The sequence below is a fragment of the Rhinolophus sinicus genome, linkage group LG11 (assembly GCF_036562045.2).
Source record: "Rhinolophus sinicus isolate RSC01 linkage group LG11, ASM3656204v1, whole genome shotgun sequence".
Classification (NCBI taxonomy): Eukaryota; Metazoa; Chordata; class Mammalia; order Chiroptera; family Rhinolophidae; genus Rhinolophus; species Rhinolophus sinicus.
Genome location: NC_133760.1, coordinates 9,029,681 through 9,051,345, shown reverse-complemented (window position 1 = coordinate 9,051,345; position 21,665 = coordinate 9,029,681). Strand labels below are relative to the sequence as shown.

At 48.2% G+C, this 21,665-nt stretch overlaps 1 protein-coding gene, 1 long non-coding RNA gene and 1 other non-coding gene across 3 annotated transcripts in view; 2 read left to right on the top strand and 1 right to left on the bottom strand.

Moving 5' to 3' along the window:
* Positions 1-721: 721 nt before the first annotated feature.
* Positions 722-6,661, bottom strand: LOC141567434 (uncharacterized). Its single transcript, XR_012490020.1, has 2 exons — positions 5,904-6,661; positions 722-2,525 (listed from the first exon to the last, which is right to left on the bottom strand). It is a non-coding gene; the product is annotated as an uncharacterized LOC141567434 (long non-coding RNA).
* A 111-nt stretch (positions 6,662-6,772) lies between these two features.
* Positions 6,773-21,665, top strand: part of CLPTM1 (CLPTM1 regulator of GABA type A receptor forward trafficking) — a 29,439-nt gene continuing 14,546 nt past the window's right edge. The window contains exons 1-4 of the mRNA XM_019754877.2: positions 6,773-6,926; positions 12,272-12,384; positions 19,589-19,712; positions 21,088-21,246. Coding sequence (XP_019610436.1) covers positions 6,855-6,926; positions 12,272-12,384; positions 19,589-19,712; positions 21,088-21,246 — 468 coding nt within the window. The 5' untranslated portion in view covers positions 6,773-6,854. The remainder of the gene's footprint in view (positions 6,927-12,271; positions 12,385-19,588; positions 19,713-21,087; positions 21,247-21,665) is intronic.
* On the top strand, positions 20,650-20,757 carry LOC141567750 (U6 spliceosomal RNA). The gene has a single exon (XR_012490579.1). It is a non-coding gene; the product is annotated as a U6 spliceosomal RNA (small nuclear RNA).

The following is a 21,665-nucleotide window of genomic DNA, read 5'->3' as shown; positions in this document are numbered from 1 at the left end:
CATCTATGGCTCTGTTGGTGTTCTTTTTCCGCCTCACCATATCCTGCATTCTTATGCGGGGAGGAGGACCAGAGACCCTGCATGACAGACCTCTACCCAATTCACTGGTGAAGGTTCAACAGCCGCTGAGAATCTTGTCCTCTCTGGGCCTCCGTAACACTCTCCCCAAGCCAGTGGTCTTTTAACACTTTGTAAGCGGGCATTTTCCCGCCAAATTGCGTCGTAACACGGGGCTTTTTTGACATTTTCTCGCCAAAATTAGACTTTCCGTAAAATATTCATATCTTTCGATCTATTTGATATTTTTCTATGAAACTTTCAGTGTTTTAGTTTAAAAAGAGGTCTCTATTTATTTACTTTGCAAAATTTTTGCCGGTTCCAACTAGAGGCGATATGACGAGTTTACTCGTTTCCCACAAAAAATGTGTTAAAACTCGTCCTAGTTTAGAGCTGCAGAAAGATACAGAGCTAAGAAGTACGGAGCTCTTAGAACCCTTGAAGCCTAGTACAGAGCTGCTAGGTTTGCCAGAAAGCAGAGTGCTGAGAACACGCCTGTGTGCTAGTGGTGGCATGAGCGTGGGGACGGGCTGACAATATCCAATTTGGAGGTGTGGTGGCCATGAGAACCCTGAAATAGTACTCTGAATGCACCATACTATAACCTAAGGGGACTTGTCGAGGGAAAGGGTCGCATGTTGACTGAACAATGATATCAACTAGGTATTCTGTCACCAAATATTTATTCACAAAAAAGGGTGCAACGCAGCACGTGCAGACCCAGCACCCCCCCCCCCCGCCCCCCGCCCATTCTGGCTTGTGTGCTGCTAAGATGGAGGGTATTTAAGGCAGGGAGACAGGAAGTTAGAGCCAAAGTTTTATGAAAAGGAAGTTGCCAGTAGGGCCAGAGTTCAACAAGCCCAGCTCCCTCCCACAGACCTCCCAGCCTGATTGGTTTCCTTAAAGTCCCAGTTCATCTTCATCATTCCCCCTTTTGACCAAGGTCTTTCTCCAAAAGCATCGCTGATCAAGTCAGGTCTTCCGTCTTCAGCGTTTTTGTCCCTTGATGTCAGGAAGCACCTCTTCTGGGTGTCATCTCTCACATTAGAGGGAAAGTGCACGGACGGGAACAGCTTGTATCCAGGGTTAACAGGCAACAGGTGCAGGGCTTAATAAGAATTTAAAACAGAACCACAACATAACAACCTGACAAGTAAGTTCGCGAACTTACCCTTGAAAAATGCTCCATACCTCATTATTGAGTATCACCACGGTCACCTTCCAAGTATTCCCCTTGGGAAGTTATGCACTGACGCCAGCGCCTAGTCCACCCTTCAAAGCAATTTTGGAACTCTTTTTCTGGAATGGCCATCAGAGCTGTCATTGTATTACCCTTGATGTCCTGCATATCATCAAAATGTCTTCCTTTCAATATTTCCTTTATCTTCGGGTAAAGAAAGAAGTCATTGGGGGCCAGATCAGGTGAGTAAGGTGGGTGTTCCAATACAGTGATTTGTTTACTGGCCAAAAACTCCCTCACAGACAGTGCCGTGTGAGCTGGTGCATTGTCGTGATGCAAGAGCCATGAATTGTTGGCGAAAAGTTCAGGTCGGTTTTGTCTAACTTTTTCACGCAGCCTTTTCAGCACTTCCAAATAGTAAACTTGGTTAACTGTTTGTCCAGTTGGTACAAATTCATAATGAATAATCCCTCTGATATCAAAAAAGGTTAGCAACATCGTTTTGACTCTTGATTTGGACTGGTGGAAATTTTTTGTTTGTGGAGAATTGGCTGACTTCCATTGTGCACTTTGATACTTTGTTTCAGGGCCGTATTGGTACACCCATGTTTCATCACCAGTGATAACACGGCCCAAAACATCGTCTTGCCTCTCCAAAAGGTCTTGGCAAACTTCGACTCTCCTTTGCTTTTGTTCATCGGTGAGCTCCTTTGGGACCATTTGAGCACACACCTTTCTCATGCCAAGATTTTCAGTTAAGATTTTCTTAACTGTTTCTCTATCGATGTTTACTTGATCCGCTATGCTTCTCACAGTCAGCTGACGATTTTGACGCACAATTTGACGAATTCTTGCAATGTTTTTATCAGTTTTGCTCATTACCGGCTGCCATAAGCACTCTTCATCAGTGACATGTTCTCTTCCCTCAGAAAAACATTTAATCCATTTGTACACTGCCATTTTCTTCATGGCATTGTCCCCATAAACTTGGACTAACATGTCCCTGATTTCACTTCTACTCTTTCCAAGTTTAACAAGAAGTTTAATGTTTGTTCGTTGCTCTAATTCAAGCCCAGACATTCTCACAATGGCACACAAAAACAGGCAATAATGAACACCACTTAGCAAGACACCACCACACCAAGGTTATGAAACGTTACCAAGCTGTTTGTACAGTGTTGCCAATACAAGGGCATGGTGGCAAGTTCACAACTTAATTGTCAGACCACGTATGTCCCTTTAAGCCCAAAAGTTCCAACAGATGGATGCTATCTTCCTGTGAGGAAACCTGAGAAGAACATAGAAATAAATCAATTCACATATTGCAACACGTTGGAACCTTTAGGGAAAACTACATCGTCCAAGTCAGTCTTCAGAATCTGTGAGAAATAAGGGCTTTCACAGTAAAACTTTGAGGCATTACTGTCCAGGTAAATTGCTTTCCTTCCCAGGTGAAGGCAAAAAAGGTATTGGCTGGCTTTATCAACTGGGATGCTAAAATATGCACTGCATAAATCAATTACTGTAAAGAATTTACTTCCAGCTGGAATGGATGCCAGCAGCGTATGAGGGTCAGGAACAACGGGGTGTTGAGGGATAACAACGTGGTTTATTGCTCAGAGGTCCTGGACAAACCTCCACCCTCGTCCATCACAGGTAAGACAGGAGTGTTACAAGGACTAGTGCAAGGAATAATAAGGCCTTGAGTTATGTTATCTTCTATCATGGGCTTTATACCTTCTTGAAAGGCCTCTTTACTTATAGAATATTAATTGTGGGCAGAGGCTTTGAAGGATCAATTTGGATCTTAACAGGAGTTGCACTGTGGATTCTGCCCATTGCCCATAGAGAAGATGGGAATGTGTCCCATAGGGACAACTGATCAGTGCTCTCAGATTCAGCTACTGTACCACCAAAAACGGCACAAATAAAAGATCCTGAAAAGCCACGTAATTCACCTAGTTGGTCATTCTGAGAGTTACCGTCAAGCACTAACATTATTTCTCCTTTTCGAGAAAAGGATGCCCCAGCGTGACACTTCTCTAAGTCTCTGCCCAATGGGTAGGAGTAGAAAAACGAAGGAGAAAACATTGTGTGTCTCTTAAAGAGCCTACACAAAAGGGAAAAGGTTCAGGTATGTAAACCTGTTGAGGTCTGTTTGAAATCCCCACTATTTGAAGTGTCTTTTGACTCTGAGGCAGGGGCTGTTTTGAAAGTGGGGTTGAGCATCGAGAGTGTAGCACCAGTGTCAACAAGAATAGAAATAGTTTCTTTTCCATTGTGAAGAAACGCCGATTAAGAGGAAAGATAGGAAAAAGCCCCTGCAGTACCTCAGAGACCCATCACTGGGGATTAGAAAAACCTGGAAAAGGCTGGTTAGACTGCTGAGCATGTGTGAAGCGACGCTTAAACTTACGGCAATCCCTTTTCAAGTGTCGCCACTCCTGGCAGTAGTGGCAAAAATTCTGACTCCTTCGGTTTCGCATAGCGCCTCTCATTTGCCAAGTCCAAGAATTAGAAGTCTTGGCAATCTTACTTTTAGGTGCCTTGTCTAGAGTACCTAAAGCTCATTGGCCAAATTCACCAAATCTAGGGTAGCCATAGCTCCCCACCCCATCCTGGATCTCATAACCAGGAGGGGAAGGTTTTTGTTCAGCCCATTGACAAAGAATTAGAAATTACCCGTGTGGTGTCAACATCTGAAGGAAGACCAGTATTTTCTTTAAAAAGACCAGAAGCCTATTATAATAGTCATGAACAGATTTGCCAGGCCTTTGTGAGCAAGTCTGAAGTTTGCTCCCATCGACAGGCCTTGGGGAAGCCTTAGGAATTGCTCGATGAAGTTTTTGAGCAAGTTCCCTAGCTTCCTTGGAGGTTTGCTTTTCTAAGTCTCTTTCAGGATTTTCCCATCCAGTGTCGAGCCTGGTCTTCGCCAACTATCATAATGATTAGCTGATACCAATCAGAAAATCCAGGCTCATAGGCCTGAACAATTACATCAAATGCCTCAGCAAACTCGTGAGGGTCCTCAGTTACCTTAGGGAATTCCTTTACAATGGCTCCTAACTCAGCGTGGGGACAGAGTCAGGAGTACAGTTTCCAGGCTCTCGGCCTCACGTGGAAAGGTGCTGGCTCAGACAGTAAATGGCCAACTGTGATTGGATGGCCATCAGCTGTGGCTAGTTGGCCGTCAGCTGTAACCAGTGAGCCATTGGCCACTAATATAACTGCTGTGGCTACGCTAGCAGAAAATGGGGGCTAGCAAGAAGACGGTGGCTGAGCTAGCAAGAGCGGATTGCAGTTAGCAAGTGAGGCTGGTTGGCAGAGAGAAGCGGACAGCAGGTTGCGGATTCTGTGGCTCCTGCTTCCTGTGTGTCCAACCCAGCTGCCAATGAGACTATAGTGGTGTGACTCCCCTACCTATGGCTCCGTGGGTGTTCCTTTTTGGCCTCACCATGTCCTACGTTCTGATGTTCTTATGTGGGGAGCAGGACCAGAGACCCCGCATGCCACTCTGCATGACACTCAGCTTTGGTCCAGGGGAATAGGAAACTTGCGGTGTTAGGATCCCCAGAGGGTTTAATCCTAAATGGGGAAGTGCTGGTAAGTTCAGAGGGAAAAAGGCAGGAGAGGACTCAAGGGAAAGTGGCACTGGGGGCGGAGCCAAAGGCAAGAGAGGTGGTAGTGGGAGGCTTGAATGGCGGTGGGTGGGGGGTGGAGTGTGAGGCCACAGGGGTGGGGGACAGGATGGAGACAAGCATCCATAGAACAGGGTGGTCCTGAGGGTGGAGCACAAGATAGTGGGGTAGTGGGGGAAGGGCATGACAGAGCCGCAGACGGAGAGCGGGAGGCTTCAGACGCCATCTTTTCTCCTTGGAATTTTTAACAGCCTGTTAACCTTAAGACTTTATTTCATAAAAAGCCAACTTCAGATTCATGGTCTTCTTTGGAAGCCTCAATGTGCCATTGATAATAGGCATTCCACTCAGCTTCATCAATTCTAACGCTGTTCTCCAATTTGGTTTTAAGAAAATTAAGTTTGGGGATCTCACAAGTTCCCCACAGTGGCCACTGATAATTTAAACTACTTTTAATCAGATCTGTCCATTTAGTTAAATATGCGCATGAAAATCCCCCACAGCTTTTAACCATGTACTCTGCCTGTGTCCTTGGTGGAGGAGGGACGATCTTAGTCGTCTATTTCGATAGTTGAGATCCCAAAACAATTATAGCTCAAACAACCTGCAGGTCAGACACCAATCAGCCTCATTCTAGAAACAGTCTGATCAGAGAAACAGGGCAAAGGCTAAAAGCCAGTGCTAAGAAAATAACCGACCCTGGGAGCGTCGTTATAGGTCGGGTGGCACTTCTCTCAATGAGACGCAGTCGAACAATGGACCAAACTGACTAATTTCAGTAGAAATAAACCCTGTCCCCAAAGGGATCTTTAGGTGAAAGCCAGTTTTGTCTCAAAGGCCAACCTGTTTCCAAAGAAATCAGGCCAAGGCGTCAAATTGAGCCCTCACAGACAACAAACAAATAAACAAGGTCTTTTAACACATGTACACACCACGCACACACACAGAAGCATTCCTGAACAATTCCCGAATAAAGCGCAGAGAGCTTTAAACGCAGAAAGCGTTAGATCGACTCCAGGGGAACTTACCCAAGGATTCTGAATCGGAGAGCAAGCAGTGAGCGAAAACGGCTTTTTGTGTGGTACCAGGAGTTGGTTGCTCACCTGCTCTGAAGCCGTTAGGGTTTGTTCTTCTCTGGATTCTTGGCGAGCCCCCCAAAATACTGACTGAACAATAATATCAACTAAGTAGTACGTCACCAAAAAGGATTTATTCGGGAAAGGGAAAAAGAAAAAAAACATGCAACACAATACACACAAACCCGGCAAGTCACGTGCACAGTCTCGCTTGTGCGGTAAAATGGAGGGTATTTAAGGCAAGAAGACAGGAAGTTAGAACCATAGAGTTTTATGAAAAGGAAGTTAGTACCATAGAGTTCAACGAGCCCAGCTCCTCCCATAGACCTCCCAGCCTAATCAATTTCCTTAAAGTCCCAGTTCATCTTTATATTGAGTTAGGAAGAGGGGTCAGAGGGCGAGGGCATTGGCCAAAAGCCCTACTCTCCAAATCTGGGTATGGTAGCCAGGAAGGTTCCTTTCATGCAGGAGAGGCGTGGCTCAAACATAACGTTTTGAAGCGTTAGGGTGGCAGGGAACACTCAAGGAACATGGAACAGAAAGGACCCGAAGAACCGGCTGGGCGAGCGGACAGGACGGCCTAGAGGGCTCCTTCCTGTAGCTGGAAGAGGCGGGTTTATTAGCGGGTGCAGAAGCGCACATGTTGGCCAAGACAGCCCTGAGAGTTTGGGGCAGGCGGGGGTCCCATAAGTGAAAACAAACCTGCTACTGGAAAGGGGGAGTACGGTGGCCGGGTTGGTTCTTTCACAGCCGGAAGTGGCTCTCCCGAGAGGCGTGGCTGAGGCTCGCTTGTCGTTACGGTGGCCGGTGTGTCGGGCAAATGGTGAAATCTCGCGCGATCGCGCTGGCGCCGTCGGGGACGGGGCGGGGCTGGCGGCGGGGGCGGGGACCCGGAGCGGGAAGATGGCGGCGGCGCAGGAGGCGGACGGGGCCGGCAGCGCCGTGGTGGCGGCCGGGGGAGGCAGCTCCGGTCAGGTACGGAGGCCGAGAAGGGCCTCAGGGGTTCTTCCCCACCTGGGGGTCCTCCCACGGGGCGTGTCCTGTCCTCTTTCACGGAATCCCGTGCATTTGGGGCTCTTTGCCCAGAGGCACCTTGAATACCGGGCCCAGGCGGGGCCGGGCGGCCCGGGAGGTCAGACAGTGCGGGAAGCGGGGCTCTGTTGCGCGCTGGGTCCCGCGCACGGTCGCGCGGGGTGGCCACCAGGCTCATTGCTCCAGCCGGAGACAGTGGTGCGGAGGAACGCAGATTTGTATCCAGGAGCCCTGGGTTCTTGTCTCCGTGATTCCAAACTCCAAGACCGTTCCTAGCGTGGTCTGGCGTTCAGGGTCTCTCTCGCGGTGACCGACGTGTGGACGATGACTGATTAATTGGGAGTTTTGTAGCTCTAGGGCAAGTCAGGTAATCAGGTGAGGGCATAGGCTGTGGAGGCTGACAGACCCATTTTACAGACAGGCATCCAAGGAACAGAGAGAATAAGGCGCTTGCAAAAGGTCGTCCAGGTTGGGTAGGGGGATCCATTCCATGTAGCAGTTAATCAGACATTGCTGACCCAAGGTAGTCAGGACTGGGATGGGTGTGCTTTATCATAAAACTAATCCTGTGGGGGAATTAGTTTCGGTGCTGATGACTTCTGACCCATTGCCACCTCAACTAAACTGAGGCTGCAGAACATAACTAGCTCGTTCAGGCAGCCACCGTTTAGGCATTTCGGGAATCGATGCAGTGACAGCAAGGTGCTGTCGACCCACCCACTGGGATGTCAGTGACATACGGGAGGCAGCACAAGGGGAGAGGAGCACAGGGGTTGGGAGGGGAGAGTGAAGCTGACTTTCTCTGGGACCTTGTGCTAATTCCTTTCCGTCTTGAGGCCCTTTTTTCTCCGGTGGTAAATGGAGAGGTTGGTCAGGAGGGCAGCCATGTGACGGGCCACAAAGATGGCTAACAGACGTGTGGCTGCCATCAGTTGTGTAGGAGACACTGACATGTAAAGAATTATAATCCTGGATGACTAGGGTGGTGACAAAAGTCTGTGCCAGGGACTGAGGGAGCCAAGAGGAGGGGCAAATAATATCACCTGGGAGGACACCAGGATGAGATTTGTGTGACAGAGCCCAACATACCTGGTTCAGTATCTTTACCCAGGGCCTGGCCCCAGGGGTTGGCCTCAGGAAATGTTTTTGCTGTGTAGCATTCGAAAGAGGACTCAGTCCCTGTCTTCAGGGGCTTTCCTGGCTTGGTTGCCCTAAGCTTCCAGAGACTGCCCTCTCCAATCTTCTCTTGTCCCACTTTTGCTTAAAACTTTTCAAGACGTATTCCTTTGCCTTCAGGATAAAGTACAAATTCTTGAGCAGATCAAGGTCTTGCATGAGCTGACTTCTTCAGACCACACTAGGATTTCTCAGCCTCAGCACTATTGACATTTTGGGTTAGATAATTCTTCACTGTGAGGGGCCGTCCTGTGCATTTTAGGATGTTTAGCATCCTGACCTCTGCACATTAGTCAGTAACATACACACCCCTTCCAACCCAAAATGTCTTCAGATATTACTAAATGTCCCCTGGGATTAGCAGCTCTGAGCTCTTTTATTTCCAGGGGTGTGCCTTGCTGTCTTCCCTCATAGCCTTTGCACATGTTTCTCCCTTCTTTACATGGTGGGTCATTACAGTTCTGCACATCTCAGATGTTTCCTTCCCTAGGAAGCCTTCCTTGAGCCTCTCAGACTGGGTCAGGACTCTCACAGCTCCCTGGGCTCCCCTGTCCCAAGCTCTGCCCACTCTGGGTTGGCACTGTCCATCTGTCTCCTCCACTGGACTGGGAGCCCCTGGAGAGCAGAATCGGGACTGTCTTGGACACCAGCACTGTGTGTGTCCCCAGCACTGCCCAGCTGAGGACCGGGCACAGAGCAGGTGCTCAGTGTTTGTGGAACGAATGGATCTTGAGGCAGAGGCTGGGCTGAGGTGGAATTCCCATGATGGATCCAGCCTCTCAGTGACGACATGCTGGAAAGCCTGTCTTCACACTCTTAGCGCTGGCCCAGCCTCGTGGTCTCAGCTGCTTCCTGGGCGCCTTAGTGGGTATTCCTGGGGGTTCTGTGTGAGATTGGGCATGCAGGTCCAAGAACAATGTGTCTTAGTCATTGTTGCTTCCACAGCCATCACCACTCTCCCCTGGCCTGTGGGGTCTAGACAGACCTCTGCAGTCTCATGCTCTAGCCGGCCTGCCCCCCCTTCACCCGGGGGCTCAGACACAGGGCCCACAGCTCTGTCACTCATTCCTTCAGCTAATGTGTATTGAGTCCCCACTGTCAGCTAGGCCTCATGCTAATGCTGGTGATATAGCTGTGAATAAAACAGGCGCTCATGTTCTATTTGAGGGCTTCAGGGTAGAAGAACAGACAGGGGCTAAGATGGACAGTGAATAAGATAAGTAAGAAAATATATAGCGGGTCAGATGGCAGTAAGTGCCATGGACAGAAATAAAGCTGGGGGCGGGGTGCATAGGAAGTGAGGGTGGGTAGGAGAGTTGCAATTTGAACAGGATAGTCTGGGAAGGCCTCTCTGAGGAAGTTACATTTGAACAAAGATTTGAAGGAAATGAGGTATGCACGCAGATGCATGGGGAGAAAGTCTTTCAGGTACAGAGAACAGCAGTGCAAAGGCCCTGGAGTGGGAGGTACCTAGTATGAGGAAGGGACAGCAAGGAGGCTGTTATGGCTGCAGCCAGTGAGTGAGGGGAGAGGGGTGAGAGGAGAGAGGCAGGGAAAGGGCCAGATCCGGCCAGGCCTTGAGGTTCATGGTTAGTAATTTGCCTTCCCTCCGAAGGAAACGGGAGCAATGGGAGAGTTATTCTTTCATTGAGGTATAATTTAAATACTGGAACGGTCACCTGTTGTCAGCGTCGAGTTCAGTGGCTTTTAGTACATTTATGCAGTGGTGTGGTACCAGCGTCACCACAGTGCAGCCTGAGAACACTTCCATGCCTTCCGAACATTCCCTTCTTTTGCAGTCACTCTGCCCAGCAGTGTTCCTTTTATTGCTGAGTCGTATTCCATTGTACAGGTACATCACAGTTTGTTCATTCACCGAAAGACATTTGCGTTGTTTCTGCCTATTATGAATAATGCTACTATGAACATTTGCATAAAACCTTCCATGTGGACGTATGTTCTCATTTTTCTTGGGAAGAGACCCAGGAGTAAGATTGCTGGTTTGTACGGCAGTAACTTTTTAAGCATCGGCCATATTTTCCAAGCGGCAGCTCCATTTTTCCCACCAGCAATGTACAACCATTCCAGTTTCTCTACACCCTCGCCAACACGTGTGACTGTCCATCGTTTTGATAATGGCCATCCTAGTGAAGTGACATCTCATTGCGGTTTTCATTTGCATTTCTGTGGGAGGGTTCCCAGCCAATTTGTCCACCATTTTGGGTAAAAGAACAGACCTGGGAGGCAGCCAGATGTGGGTTCAGGTTCATATCCTGGCCTGGCCTCAAGCTTCCATTTATTGACCCAGAATCAGCTCAGACTTGCTGGAAACCCTTACTTGTCGTTTCCCCCCACAGTGCTCCCAGGAGCCAGGCCAGCCCTGAATGAGGGGACCCTATGCCTGTTTAATGTCGCCCGCCCCCCTGGCCGACCCCTTCCCTGAACCTTTCCCTCTCCCCAGCACACCCTTCACCCTAATGTCAAAGACAGCCCCTTATGGTGGCCTCTCTGACCTCCCTAGTCCAAAGTGGGGCCCTGTCCCCCACTTCTGTTGTTGTCACCTGTCCCTGCTTGTTTTATCCAGAGCACTTTTCCTGTTTACCATTTTTAATTATCCTGTTTACTGTTCTGCAGGTGTGTTTCCCTCTAGATCCTGAGCTCTGGGAGGGCAAGGCCCAGAACTGTGTCGCCACCACCGGTCCCACCGCCTAGCACAGGGCCTGGCACATAGTAGGTGCTCAGGAAATATTTTTATCAACACATGAAGGAAATCTTTTCTAAATAAAACATACTACAGTAGTGTTTTCACAGCCTGGCCCCTGGGTCAGAGAGGGGAAGTGATGTGACCGAGATTTCATAGCCGGGACCAGGCCCACAGCCTAGGTCTATCGGACCTCTGAGTCCCCACCTTTTACCCCCGTGCTGTCCCGCACTATTGGCTGGTGAAGGGGACAGGAGGTGACAAATGACACATTCAACAAATGCTGGCCTCAGCTCCCTGGCAGCCCCATCTGGCTGGGATGGGGGGTGGGATGGGGGCTCTGTCCATGCTTCCTGCGGCTTTCAAGGCCAGCAGAAGAGGACATTGTAGAGGAGTGGCTCGGGGCTGTGGCGGGGAAGGCCTCGGCAGTGGAGGCCCGGGGAGGGTAGGTTGGGGTGGCCGGGGTACTCGGGACAAGCCCGTCAGGGAGCATGTGTTGATTCCACAGGTGTTCATTGAGCCCCTACTCTGTGCTGGGCCTGGGCTGGGTGATATTCCCACCTGACAGTAACCACGACAGTCCTGGTTCTGCCTCTTAAAGGCCGAGGAAGGAGGGGACAGCTGGGAGGAAGGAAGAGGGCACGGTCGGGGAGTCAACAGGTGCCAGGAGACGGGCGGGAATAATTTCCCCATCTCGGGCCCTTCCAAACTTGACATCATGAAATTCTGTTTCCGAGCTTCTATTTCTGAGTGCAGATTCTTGGAAACCCAGGCCTACTCACTTCCCTGTCATCTTGCTGCCATCGTCCTTCCTGAGTGATGCAGACAAGTGGCTTAGCCTCCCTGAGCCTCCATTTGTTTGGCTGCCACACGGAGACGTTCATAGTTTGGGCTCACAGGGTAGTGTGTGCTGTGTTCCTTACACACACCTTCGTGTGGCTCACAGGGTACGGTTCACGCTCTGGTTGTGTTTTTCTGCGTCTGTCTCGCCTGTTGGTTCAGGAGCTCCTGCCTCAGAGCCTGCCTCAGAGGAGGCCTCAGGAACTGTTTACCCGGGGAAGGACCTTTCAGATCACCCAAGCCTTGCAGAATCTGGCACCTCCCATGTGACCCCTTCTGCATGGTCCCCCATAGTCACCTGCTTGTATCCTGGGCTCTGGCCCCATGGAGCAATGGACAGGCCTCAGAGGCAGCCTGTGTTTCTCACCTTTGTTTCTGCACCTGCTGCTTCCCTCATCACCTCCAGTGCACTGACCACTGGTGATATTGTAGGTTTCAGCTCTAACGTCCCCTCTCTGACCCCCCCCACCCCAGGCTGGACTAGGCCAGCTGTGTGCTCATCCCTGTGCTGGGCTGGTGCCTAATACACACCTGGTGCCTCAGGTCATATCCTGGCCTCTGTTCCCTACAGGTGACCAGCAATGGCAGCATCGGGAGGGACCTGCCAGCAGAGACCCAGCCCCAGAACCCACCACCCCAGCCAGCGCCCAACGCCTGGCAGGTCATCAAAGGCGTGCTGTTCAGGTGAGCAGATGTGGCTTTGGTTTTGTGCATTGAAAACAGTTCAAATAAGAAAAGCATAAAGAAGAAAGGGAAAAATCATTGATGACCTTCATTACTGTATTGGTGGAGTGGTGGAGAGCCCTGTGTGTGTGTGTGTGTGTGTGTATGGTAGAGGGTTTCTGGTTTGTTTTTTTTAAAGTTTATTGGGGTGACAGTGGTTAGTAAAGTTACATAGGTTTCAGGTGTACAATTGTGTAATACATCATCTATATATCACAGTGTGTGTTCACCACCCAGAGTCAGTTCTCCTTCCATCACCATATATTTGTTTGTTTGTTTTTTTAATGTCTTAAAATATATCACATTATTAATATTCTAAAGCTGCTATAACAAATAGCGTAGAGTGGGTGGCTTAAACAGCAGAAATTCATTATCTCACAATTGTGGAGGCTAGAAGTCCTGGATGAAGGTGTTGGCATGTCTAGTTTCTGCTGAGGTCTCTCTCCTTGGCTTGTAGATGACCATCTTCCTGTGCCTTCACCTGGTCTTTCGTCTGCAGGGGTCTGTGTCGTAATCTCTTCTTACAAGGATACCAGTCCTATTGGGTTAGGGCCCACCCTAATAACCTCACTTTACCTTAATCGCCTCTTTAAAGGTTCTGTCTCCAAATACAGACACTGAGGTACTGAGCATTAAGACTTCAACATGAATTTTGGGGGGACACAATTCAGTCACAACATATACATTGCATAAAATTGACCATTTTAACTTTTTTTTTATTGGGGAATACTGGGGAATAGTGTTTTTCTGGGACCCATCAGTTCTAAGTCAAGTCATTGTTTTTCAGTCTAGATGTGGAGGGCGCAGCTCACTGGCCCATGTAGGACTCGAACCAGCAACGCTGTTGTTCAGAGCTCGAGCTGTGACTGAGCCACCTGGACGCCCCTTCACTATTTTTAAGTGTAACATTCAGCAGCATTAAGTACATTCACATTGTTGCGCAATCATCACCACCATCCAGCTCCACCCCTTTTTCCTCTTCCCAAACTGAAACTGCCCCCATGAAACATTAACTTCTTGTTCTCCCCTCCCCCCAGCCCCTGACACCCACCATTCTACTTTTTGTTTCTATGAATTTGACTGCCCTAGGTACCTCGTTTAAGCGGCGTCATACTGTCTGCCCTTTTGTGACTGGCTGGTGGTGATCCTTTTACATGTGGATTCATACAGTCGTCATTCCTGTGCGGTGGGAACACAGGGCCTGCCTTCTCGCTAAGCCCGGCCTCTGGCTGAGGCCCCTCCACCCCCATGGGGGGTTGTGGGGATATACCTGGGGCTGGGTTCTGTCCCTGCCTGCCTAGACCTGACAGTCCCTTCTCTGCTCTGAGCTATTGTTTACCTGTCTGCAAAATGGGCATTTCTTTTTCTTTCTGGAGAGGTGTTTTCATAAAATGGTCAAGAGACCAGGCCATGTAGTCAGGCACTTCCTCTTCTTATCAGCTATAATGAATTATAGGACATAATTGTTTAAAACAGTCATCCCCTTGGCTAGAACGTTCCCACACGGCCATGGCCAGGTGCAAGGGAGCCTGGGGAGTGTGGTCTTTATTTTGGGAAACCGAGCACCATGCTGAAAAGCAGAGGTTCTATTCCTGAGGAAGAACGGGACAGTGCTTTTTGGGGGGCAACGACTCATCTCGTCCATGCTATCTTTTTAGTTATTTTGCCCTAAACTTATAAATAATACGTGCTTATTGTACAAAATAAAATAACTCAAACAATGCAGAAGAGTATAAAGAAGGAAACAAAGAAGTATAACGTATCGGTGGTCATCCTATAAACATATCTGTAACTGGCCTTAAATGACATTATGTCAGGATGGCCCCAGACAATTGTTCAAAATAGAGAAAACTTGAGAGCAGCTTGTTTGTCTCAAACGGAAACAGCTACTGAAATTGAGGGGGCAGGTAGCATCAGATGTCTCAGAGCGCAAGCCCGCGCTGCCATCTCAGCCCCTCAACCTCTGAGCTATGTGCCCTGGGCAGGTGACGGCTCCTCTCATTCCTGATGTTCCACCTCAGAGAGGAATCCTGACAGTTAGCTCGCAGGTCATCAGAAGGATTCCATGAGAATCGTGTCAACTGGGGGTACAGGAGCTGGCACACGCTCAGAGTTGCTTTACAGATTGCTCTTATTCAGTGTTAAAAAAAAAATCTTAGAAAATACAAAGAGAAACAGCTCAAAAATAGCCCACAATCCTCGATGCAGTCACTGATCACATTCTAGTGGGGGACAGCCCGCCTGCCTGGTGTCCTCCAAGTGTCACCGGACCCTGAGAAGCTGCATCTTCAGCCCAGACACTCGTACATCATTTCTGACATGGACCCCAAGCTTCTTCAACTGTGGAGCCCCTGTCCCTTCTCTCCATTCCTCTCCTCCCCCCATGTCCAGTAGAGACTTAGAATTTTCTTATGTATCAGTTTCTTTTTTCATGCTTCAAGCAGCTCTGAATAAAGATTGTTTTTATCTTTCCCTTTATTTTTACATAAGAGGCAGCCTGTTTTTTCATTAACAATATATCTTAGAAATCTTTCCACATCAGTACATGAAGGAACTTCCTTCAGATATGCGTTTTTAATATAACCACAGTGTAGGCTAATTTCCTGCTCGTTCCTTGGCACCAGGTGGCACCAAACATCAGATCAGAGTCTCATCTGGAGTTCTTAAAATGGAATTCAGGGTTTGTTTTCAGGGGTCTGTGAGCTCCCTGAAGCTTCAAGCAGATTGCACTAAAATGACCTTTACTGGGGATAGAGTCTGTGGTTCTCACCCACATCCTCAGGTTACACCAGTGGTTACCTGGAGAGGGGGGATAGGGTGGGAACTGGGTAGATCAATGGATAGGGTGGGAGGGAGAGTGTTCATTATATGTCTTGTCATATATTTAAAATTTTTTTGAACCCCTGAAAGTAATACCTATTTGAGGCAGGAGAGACGATTTCAAGTCTCTTTGATTTACTTACTCTGGAAAGTTGAAAAGCATCAGGTGAGGGCCGGTCCCCTGTAGGCTTGGTGTCCTCAGACCGGGCTTCCTGGCCTGGGATGCATAGATGGAGGGCAGTGTCTACGAGGCCTTTCCGAGGGTCTCCAAAGCTGTGGGAATATGGGTACACACATGTTCTTCAAGGGGTTGGAGATATGGAGTCCTAGAAAGGTCTGGTCCAGTCGGCCTTGTTTTACACAAAGGGACCCAGAAGTCCAGAGGGGTTGGGACCCACTCAGGCCATACACTAAGCCTGGGCAGAGGTGCCTTAGGACGTCCCTGCTCCCAAACTCTCCCTTTGTGTCTTCACTCAAATGGGAGCCTCTCTTGGAGGTGGAGGGGTCCTCAGACTTTCCCCAGCCCTGTGCTTCGGGGACTTCTTGGGGAGGCAGTGGGAGGATCAGCTGGGCCATGGCCCCTGGGTCCTCAGACTCCAGGGTTCCATGGCTTCTACGGGCAGAGACAAGTCCCTGTGCCTGATCCTGCCCTTCAGCATGGTTTGGGGCTCAGCAGGGAGGCACCCCACCCTCACTAGAATTCCTAGTGTTTTTCTGTCCTAGAGCTTTTTGTATACCTTTTTCCGATAATAAAAATAACAAACAATAACTAACACTTCTACTTACTGAGTATGTATCAGACTCCATTGTAGATGACACATATCATTGCATATATATCTATATCTCAATGCATTTAATGCTTGTAGACAACCCTACAAGCTAGGTAATGTTATCCCCATTTAACCGTGGAGGAAATAGAGGCCTAGAGAGGTTAAGAGTCTTGCCTGAGGTCACACAGTCAGTAAGTGGCAGAGCTGGGCTTCAGATCCAGATAGTGCAGCTGCAAGGTGGGCATTTAACCTCTTTGCTATATAGCTTTTTACACTGTAATTAGTACTTGTTCATTTAATAATTGTACAGCTGCTGTATCTGAAAGACCTGAACTAATATAACACAATAGAAGTTTATTTCTCTGTCATATATCAGTCTGGACCTAGGCAGACAGGGATTCTGCAGTCTTCTGCGACCCAGACTCCTTCCTGCTTTTTGTTCCACTGCTGCTAGGTTTTGCCCCTAATACTCATGGCTTAACATGGCTGCTGAAGATCCAGCCATCACATCCACATTCTAGGAGGGAAGATGAAGTCAAGGAGAGATATCCTTTCTCTTTAAAGACACTTCCCCAAAGCCCAACATAACACGTTTTTCATTGTATTGACCAGAACGTTACCTTGTGTCCACACCCAGGTGTAAACGAGGCTGGAATTGTCTCTATTCTAGGTGGTCAAGAAGTCCACCTAAAATTTAGGAGTTTTCTTATTGAGGGAGAAGGGAAGGATAGATATTGGGAAACAACTATCCTCTGTTAATAGTTTTGTCTTGGGGCTTTTATTTTGTTCATTAAAAAAATACATAAAGAAATAGTAAAAATCACCTAAAGATAACTGTCATTTATCATTACAGTATTGGTGACACTCCTTTTACGTATTGATTCATGTGCATGCTTTTTTAGTATGCAGAATTTTTTAAGGCAGTATTATGTTTTGAAGCTTTTTGTTTATTTTGTTATTGCTTCCCTCTGCCTTCCCCTGCTCACCTAACGCGAAGGAATCCATTTTAAAGTCTGATGTGTATCATTTCATACCTTTCTCTGCTTTTATGTCAATGGAAAGGTGCTTTCAGGGTGAGGTGGGTGTTTTTTACCTTTTGTTGTGGTAAAGTATACATAACGTAAAATGTACCATTTTAACCATTTAAAAAAAAATGTTTTTTTAATTGGGGAATATTGGGGAACAGTGTGTTTCTCCAGGGCCCATCAGCTCCGAGTCGTTGTCCTTCAATCTAGTTGTGGAGGGCACAACTCAGCTCCAAGTCCAGTCACCATTTTCAATCTTAGTTGCAAGGGGTGCAGCCCACCATCCCACGTGAGAATTGAACCGGCAACCTTGTTGAGAGCTTGTGCTCTAACCAACTGAGCCACCTGGCTGCCCCTCTGGCAACTCAGCGGCAGCTCGATGTCTTCAGTCTAGTTGTGGAGGGCGCAGCTCACTGTTCCATGTGGGAATCGAACCGGCAACTCTGTTGTTCAGAGTTCGCGCTCTAACCAACTGAGCCATCTGGCCGCCCCCATTTTAACCATTTTTAAGTGTACAGTTCCATTGTTGCGCTATCATCACATGACACCATCCATCTCAGAACGTTTTCATCTTCCCCATTAAACATAAACTCCCATTTCTCCGTCTCCCCAGCCCAGGTTTGTTGTTTTTAAATAGTTTATTACACAGAAGTAGACTCATTCTGTGCTCCTTCTTTCATCTTGCCTTTTTCTTTTAACAGCGTGTCCTGGAGATACCTCTAAGACTGTGTAATGTTAGGTTGATTCAATTTTGTGAATTGAGAAAATGACTCTACAGTATTTATTTTAACTAAGATGAAGTCATTTTGTTTTGCTTTGTTTTTTTCTATTATATTATTCCGAGTATGGTACTTCTGAAACTCTCTCAATACAAATTTTGAGGGTTTTATAACAAATTCGGGAACTTCAGAGTTCAGTGGTTCTGAGTTTTGATTTTGTTTTTGGTTTCCACTGGTTCTCATTCCTAGTGTCTTGTTTCCTTGTGCACCTGGTTTATCTTTGGCTGGGTGTTGATCATTATACTTGAAAAATTATTTATAGAAATCATTTCAGGTCCAGGATGAACATATTTTCCTCCAGAGAGGACTTGCTTTGCTTCCACTGGCTGCCTGAGGCATTATCGGTCCAGGGTCTCCTTGCACCAGGTTCCAGGCTCCGGCCATGCCTACCATGTGTGCGACTTCTGGGGAGATGGGCCATACCTGCTTCCCCTCGTCCTGTGTGTGGAGCCCTGTGGGCTCTTAGCTCCTCGCAGGGTTGGTCTCTGGTTACCTTGCGTGGGCCCTGGGCTAGCATTTCTATCACTTATCGAAATACCTAGCAAATGTCCTCAGTTTTCACAAAAAGAAGCTTCTGGTGCCCCTATACTTCTTGGGATTCCAATCTTTCTTTCCATTTTTGTCTGGTAAAGCTTCAGTCATCCATCTTCCATGCTTTTTTTTTTTTTTTTAAAGATTTTATTGGGGAAGAGGAATAGGACTTTATTGGGGAACAGTGTGTACTTCCAGGATTTTTTCCAAATCAAGTGGTTATCCTTTCAGTCTTAGTTGTGGAGGGCGCAGCTCAGCTCCAGGTCCAGTTGCCGTTGCTAGTTGCAGGGAGCACAGCCCACCATCCCTTGCAGGGGTTGAACCGGCAACCTTGTGGTTGAGAGGACGCACTCCAACCAACTAAGCCATCCAGGAGCTCAGCAGTAGCTCAGCTCATGGTGCTGTGTTCAGTCTTGGAGGAGCCCACCATCTCTCGCGGGAGTCGAAGAGTCAAATCGGCAACCTTGTGGTTGAAAGCCCACTGGCCCATGTGGGAATCGAACCCACAGCCTTCAGTGTTATGAGCACGGAGCTCCAACTGCCTGAGTCACTGGGCCGGCTCCTTCTGTGCTTTTAAGAATATACACTTACATAGATTCATATGTAAACGATTAAAAATACATGAAAGAGAACATATCTGAGCAGTATGTATTTTTGCTATATGAAGATATATAATTATATGTATAAAACTAATACTGATATTCTTAATGTGTTTATTTTTATCAAGCTTTTCCAAGTTGTTTCCAACAGGAGAGTTGGTGTCAATAACCTAGCCTGTTGCTACTAAAAATTGGGACAACCTATTACTTACTATCTGCTTCTTCCATTTTCAGTTGAAGTTCTGAAATGTTGCTCTCTGTAAGGTTCTGTGCTTCTAAAATGCTGGGATTCCAGATTCTTAGGATTGTCTCACTTTGCGATTCTAGGGGACTGAGATATTAAGTTTCCTATGTGTGAGGTTTTGAGGGTCCAGGCCCCTATAGCCCTGTGGCCACCAGGAGCTCCTGGAAGACTCAGCGTGGGGGATCTGTGTGGAGACCAAGGCAGTGCCACGCCCCCCCCACAGCAGACAGTAGCATCTGGGGTCTCTCTCCAGACAGGGCCCTGTTAGGGACCCTCCCTATTTGGTCACTAGCCCTGGGTCAGGCCCTAGCAGGTGCTGAGCCAGAAGGAGGTCAGGTGGGTCCATGTTGGAAAGAAAGGCTTGGGAACTCACCACCTGCCCTGCTTCCCTCCCTAGGATCTTCATCATCTGGGCCATCAGCAGCTGGTTCCGCCGAGGGCAGGCCCCTCAGGACCAGGTAGGCCCTGGAGGAGCCCCACGCGTCGCCAGCCGCAACCTGTTCCCCAAAGACACTTTAATGGTAAGTGCCGGCTGGGAGGCCAGAGACTGGAGGTGAGCCCTCGGGTGGGTGTGGGCGAGTGACATGGGCAGTGACCCGGTCTGTGGTCACTGTCCGGTCTGTGAACAGATCTGGGGCTGAGGAACTCTGGGTCCATCCACAACCCATGAAACCTGTCACTTAAGCAATACCCATAAGGAAAAGGCAAATTCTTTTGGTGGTGTGATGGCACTGTGTCTGGGTGAGAGGGACATCCAAGGAATCACTCAGCTGCTTAAAAACTGTCTTAACAGAGTCCTTAACATATTTTATTTCAAAAGTACATTCAGACTTTAAAAGTTACAAGGGGAGGGCGGCTGGTTAGTTCAGTTGGTTAGAGCGCGGTGTTCTTAACAAGGTTGCTGGTTCGATCCCCACATGGGCCACTGTGAGCTTCGCTCTCTACAACTAGATTGAAACAACTACTTGACTTGGAGCTGATGGGTCCTACAAAAACACACTTAAAATAAATAAAAGTTAAAAAAAAAAAGTTGCAAGGGGATTGTGCAGGGGAGGGGTAAGGATGGGAGAGACTGAGAAGGGGTGGGGAGCGTGGCAGAGGCAGTCGTGAGGGAGAACTGAGGGCCAGGGACCAGCAGCATCTACAGCAAGGGTTCAGATCTCAGGCCTCGAGGCTCCTCCCCACTTTGTGGTTCTCCGCAGCCCTGGGATTCCTGGTTTCCTGGGATTCTAGTCCGCAGGGTGACCACTGCTCAGCTATTCTTTGTCTTGGGGCCTTTGGGGGCCTTTGGGGCTCTGGACAAAGAAGAGCCACAGGGACCTGAGAAAGGCGAGGTTCTCAGAGGACAGACTTCCCCATCTCCCCTGTGTTTTCCGGCTGACCCTCCTGCATATCTTGACTGCTTTATCCATAAGCCTGCAGAACTCTGACCAGGAAGGTCATAAGAGGCCAAGAAGGGTGCTCACTTCGGCAGCACATATACTAAAAATTGGAACGATGCAGAGAAGATTAGCATGGCCCCTGCACAAGGATGACACGCAAATTCGTGAAGTGTTCCATATTTTTTAAAAAAAAAGGGGGCCGAGAAGGGAGAATGCAGGGAGGTCTTGATCCTCTCTAACCCCAAATTCAAATTGCCAAGCTGGCCATTCTTCAATTAGTTTTTGTTCAAAGACGTCACAGACTTCGACCAGGAGAGACATGATAGGAATATGAGAAAAGAGAAAATAAACTTATTCTTCCAGATGCTACTTTACTCTCCGTTAACCCTCTTCCCCTTCCCCCACACAATTGTTCATATTAGTGTGCTGACCACTGCCACAGCTCTTCATCTGCACTTTGTCCACCTTCAGAGGCTCTTAGGAGCAGCCTTCAGCTCACCCTTTCTCCTAACAGAACCTGCACGTGTACATCTCAGAGCACGAGCACTTTACAGACTTCAACGCCACATCAGCACTCTTCTGGGAGCAGCATGACCTTGTGTATGGCGACTGGACTAGCGGCGAGAACTCAGATGGCTGCTACGAGCACTTCGCTGAGCTCGACATTCCACAGGTGGGAAAACCTCCTCATTTCTGTCCCCAAGGCTGCTCAACTCACACTGAAGGGACTTTCTTTGAACCATCTCCCAGTCCCGCAATCTAGAGTATAGACTTCAAGCCTAGCAGTAGCCTCCGTTCACATGCTGTGTGGCCACAGGCAGGTTCCTGAGGTCTCTGGGCCTTGGCCTCCCCACATCTCCATTTGAATGGAGTTGGAATTGGTCTAGGATCCTTCCAACAACCCCCAGGGTTGTGTAAATCTGTGGTTTAAACCAGTGAAAGATTAGTAATCGTCCTTGGGGGTGTCTAGTCATCACTAGTATGTCAGGAAGCCCAGTTTGAAAACAAAAGTTAACATTTACTATGTGCAAGGCTCCAAGCTAGGCAATTGGTGGAAATCTCCCAGCAACCCTATGGATATCTCCATTTGAT